The 5000-nt window shown below is 38.3% G+C and overlaps 1 protein-coding gene across 10 annotated transcripts in view; it reads left to right on the forward strand.

The window, feature by feature from the left end:
- The window catches only part of LOC106883353 (uncharacterized), a 143556-nt gene that overhangs the window by 121012 nt on the left and 17544 nt on the right, over positions 1 to 5000 (forward strand). For all 10 annotated transcript variants that reach the window (XM_089338286.1, XM_089338291.1, XM_089338292.1 and 7 more), the window contains exon 13: positions 2478 to 2567. In XM_089338286.1, coding sequence (XP_089194412.1) covers positions 2478 to 2567 — 90 coding nt within the window. The remainder of the gene's footprint in view (positions 1 to 2477; positions 2568 to 5000) is intronic.

Genomic DNA, 5000 nt, shown 5'->3' on the forward strand with positions numbered 1-5000 from the left:
ATCGGCTTCTTTCAGTTTCCACCTACCAAATCCACTCAAGCATGTTTTGGTTGGCCCAGATCTATAGTAGGAAACATCTAGCCTTGGTGATTGAATACAAAACTGTTTATTTGGGAAGCAAACTTCTTAACTATACAGCCATACCTACTCTCACAAACATTGTGCATACTAGACAGAGTGTAAGTACCTTGAGAGAAAAGTTGAACCTAAGAAGCATCAGTTATGGTGTGCAAGAGAGACGATTGTGCTGGTATGGTCATGTGGCGAGAATGGATGAGGATAGCTGTGTGAAAAAGTGCCTCACCCTAGCAGTTGAGGGAACCTGTAGAAGAGGTAGGCCCAGGAAGACCTGGAATGAAGTGGTGAGGTATGACCTCCGAACATTGGGCCTCACCGAGGCAATGACTTCTGACCTAGAAAATATGCTGTGCGTGAGAAGACTCGGCAAGCCAAGTGAGACCAAAATCCAAGGCCTCTGCCAGCCCACTTATGCGTACCTTTCCTTCATTGGACATTAAACTCCGCTTGCGAAGACCTGTTGAGGCAAGTGAAATCGAAATCAAACTAAATTCGATGACTGGCACCCATGCCAATGTTGTCTCTTTCATTGGACACTAAACTCGGCCTGTGAAGACCTGTTGGGGCAAGCGAAAGCGAAATCGTGATGGCACCTGTGCCCAGCGTCGCCTTTCTGGCACGTGTCGAGACATTCGAGCAAGATCGTTGCCAGTGCCGCTGGACTGGCTCCTGTGCAGGTGGTACGTAAAATACACCTTTTTGAGCGTGGCCATTGCCATTACTGCCTGACTGGCCTTCGTGCCAGTGGCACGTAAAAGCACACACTACACTCTCGGAGTGGTTGGCGTTAGGAAGGGCATCCAACTGTAGAAACTCTGCCGAATCAGATTGGAGCCTGGTGTAGCCATCTGGTTCGCCAGTCCTCAGTCAAATTGTCCAACCCATGCTAGCATGGAAAGCAGACGTTAAATGATGATGATATATATATATATATATATATATATATATATATATATATATATATATATATATTATTAAAGATGCAAAATCATCACAAAAATATCCCAAAAAACTGCTACTACTTTTGTGATATTTTTGTAGCTTTAATAATAAAGTATATTACTCTGCCTCCAGTATTTGAGTACTATTTTTTGCCACCTTGTTTCACATTTATGTGCTTACTCTGGTGTGTGTGTATATATATATATAGCTTCCATTTATCTCCTGGTCCAGGGGAGATGACCCGTCCTCAATAAGGTTTTTCTCTGATTGCCATTTAAATTTTCTGCTTATTCCTTTTTCATGCTTCTCTTCTCATTTTTGAAACTTATTATATATAAGACCTGTGAAACCGAGTGAAATTGTAGTCAAAGCCAATGCCAAACCGTCTGACTGGCATCGATGCTGGTGGCATGTAAAAAGCACCATTGGGTGTCATGGAGGCAGTGATAGGTGACCGAGACATTCTGTGATATACAAGCACAGTGTTGTTGGCACTCCGTTGCTTATGACGTCGAGAGTTCCAGTTGATCTGATCAATGGAACAGCCTGCTCGTGAAATTAACATGCAAGTGGCTGAGCACTCCACAGACACGTGTACCCTTAACGTAGTTCTCGGGGATATTCAGCGTGACACAGTGTGACAAGGCCGGCCCTTTGAAATACAGGTACAACAGAAACAGGAAGAAAGAGTGAGAGAAAGTTGTGGGGAAAGAGTACAGCAGGGTTCGCCACCATCCCCTGCCGGAGCCTCGTGGAGCTTTAGGTGTTTTTGCTCAATAAACACTCACAACGCCCGGTCTGGGAATCGAAACAGCGATCCTATGACCGCGAGTCCGCTACCCTAACCACTGGGCCATTGCGCCTCCACACAAGATATTTGGGGAGGTGCCTTTGAGTCACATCTTCATCTGACAAGCACAGTATATCACAGAATATAAACAGAAAATTTACACACAAGACATGGACATGCTCTTTCCTCATAAGTTATCATTAAAAAAAAAATCAATGATAATTTCATGCCTTAAATGATAGTATTGTTTGTTTTTGGTGGCATCAACAGTGATTAGATGCTACAAATAATGAATGATCATTGATGATTGATGAAAATAAATACAATTATGACACTGATAGAAATGTAAATAAACACCTGTGTCAGTGGCACATAAAACGCACCCACTACACTCTTGGAGTGGTTGGTATTAGGAAGGGCATCCAACTGTAGAAACCTTGCCAAATCATTTTGGAACCTGATGCAGCTCTCTGGCTTACCAGTTTTCAGTCAAATTGTCCAACTCATGCCAACATGTAAAACGGATGTTAAATGATGATTATATTGATATTAATATGAAACTTTCATTCTAAGTTTTATTTTAATTTTTTTAATTTTGTCAAAATTTTCAACTTTGTTTCTTTTCCTTTTTTACATCCTATTTATCTTTCAAAATCTTTATAACTAGATTGCAAATACATTGAGGATGAAGAACTGCTACGTCTTTTAGAAGAAGAAGAAGCTCTAAAACTAGAGGAGGAGGAATTAATTGCTATTGGTAAATATTGTTTTAACAACACTTTTGTCCTGTGTTTTAATTTGAAATGTTGTTTATGTTCACATCAATGTTAGTATGTTACTGAAATAGCATTAACATTCTGTATGACACAAATCCACTTGGTACTGTATCTGCCTGTCAGTCCTATACTACCCATATACAAATCAAACCACCTTTGTATATGTTTGATTTAAAAGAAATTATGAACTCTCTAATCTAGGAAGACAACTTAATCCCTTCGTCTATTATTTATTTGTTTTCTGTAACAGTGACACGTGTAACTGAATTTTTGGATTTAAAAAAATTAAAAAAATTTTTTTTTTTTAGTTTTACTTTGCAGAAAATGCTGCTAAACATTCTTTGATCAACAACTTATTTGATGATTTAATTGATGGATTAAGAGTAAATAAGGCTTTGGGGAGGATAACTGGATTGATATAGCTTTCTCATCCCTGCACACTTGGTATCTGACTTTACCTGAAGATTGATCCCATACTGAACCTTTTGCAAGTGTTGTTAGTTCAAAAATACCTTTAGGACTTGATTTAGTGCTTGTTAAGTTTCTTTTTCCTACTCATCTTTTTCTATTGACCTTTGATTGGTACAGTCATGCAACAAACTAATTTTGATATGATATAAAAGGGAGCAGTCAACTTTGTTTTTTACATGTGCTGAAATTTGTATCTGTGGGTGTTGTTTCTGACATTAGCAATAATTTACCTGTAAATTTCATAATGAGCGAGCTGCAAAAAGGTCAGGGAAAAACATTTATTTGTGTTTGGTTTGTTTGTATTTTTACTCTCTTACTTGTTTCAGTCATTTGACTACAGCCATGCTGGAGCACTACCTTAAAGAGTTTTTAGTTGAAGACGTTGACCCCAGGACTTATTCTTTGTAAGCCCAGTACATATTCTATCGGTGACTTTTGTTGAACCGCTAGGTTACAGGGACGTAAACACACCAACATCAGTTGTCAAGTGATGGTGGGAGGACAAACACAGATACAAAGACACACACACACATAAATATATACACAATGGGCTTTCAGTATCCGTCTACTAAATTCACAAGGCTTTGGTTGGCCCAAGGTATAGGAGAAGACACTAGCCCAAGGTGCCATGCAGTGGAACTGAACCTGGAACCATGTGGTTTGGAAGCAAGCTTCTTACCACACATCCATGCCTGTCTATCACTAATTTTTCTTTCCATCAGGTGTCTCTTATTCCTTCACTCTTTCTGTCCATCTCTCTCTCTCCCTCACTTTTTGTTTAGTGTATCTGGGGTTTTTTAAGTTAGTATTACATAATTAATTTACAGTTACACATGCACAATGTTATTTTTAGCACAAATGACTTACTATATTAAAAATTAAGTCATTTCTGCAGTGCTGCCACTTTTCACAATAATCTAACAAGTAAAGACACTTTCAAATAAACAAACCAATTTTTAGGTATTTTCTGGCCTTGACTTGAAACAATTTTCAACTGGATGTTAAAAGTTAATTATCTTTACCTTTCTACCACTAATGATTGCTTCACAGTCACATGGTTTCTGGTTCAGTCCCATTGTATGGCACATTAGGGAAGTGTCTTTTACTGTAGTCCTAGGTTTGATGAATCCCTTGTTAATGAATTTGGTAGATGGAAATTGTATGATGCCTGTTGTATGTGTGTGTGTGTGTCACTGTTCATATTCTGTGTATGATTGAATGGAAAAACGGTGGTAACACTTAAGGGTTAGCAACAAGAAGAGTATCTGGCTGAAAGTCAATGCCTTAATATGGAAATATGGATGTAGAATTAAACATATGATCTCTGTCATTATTTTACTGAAATGTTAATTGTGTTCATATGTTTGGTTTGTTGTTATGCTACTGAAAAGTTGTGTTCACCCATCTGTTAGAGATATACACCTCACTTCATTTGTTTGATAATCTGTAACTATATCATGATATTATTAATTTGTAATAGAAATAAATTGATTACTTGTCATCTGTTTGTATGTTTCTAACTGAAATGACAAGTATTCAAACATATGAATCTCCAGTATAAGATGAGTGGGTTAGGTAGGACTTGGTACAGGTAGCATGAGACTAATCAGCTCTGAAAGGCAGAGGTTATTGTAGTAAGAGTAAAATAGGCAGAGTGAGGAGACAGCATATCTGTACAGTAGTGTGAAAAAATATCTCATCCTTAGGACAGAAGCTGGAGTGTATTGGTGAGCACCTGCCAGTCAACTGTGTGGCTTTGGAGAATGCAGTGTAGACTGTTTGTGTGTTTAGTAGCTGTGCTGTCTCAGATACTGGAGCAATATTCCAGTGTAAGTATCATTTGAGTTTTGTAGAGAGTTAAAAACTGTTTGGAGCTCAAATATTCTCTGGTTGTGAAAAGGAAGGCTAAACTTTGGGCAGTAGTTTATACTACTTTGTAGATG

The sequence above is a fragment of the Octopus bimaculoides genome, chromosome 20 (assembly GCF_046866305.1).
Source record: "Octopus bimaculoides isolate indiv1 chromosome 20, ASM4686630v1, whole genome shotgun sequence".
NCBI lineage: Eukaryota > Metazoa > Mollusca > Cephalopoda > Octopoda > Octopodidae > Octopus > Octopus bimaculoides.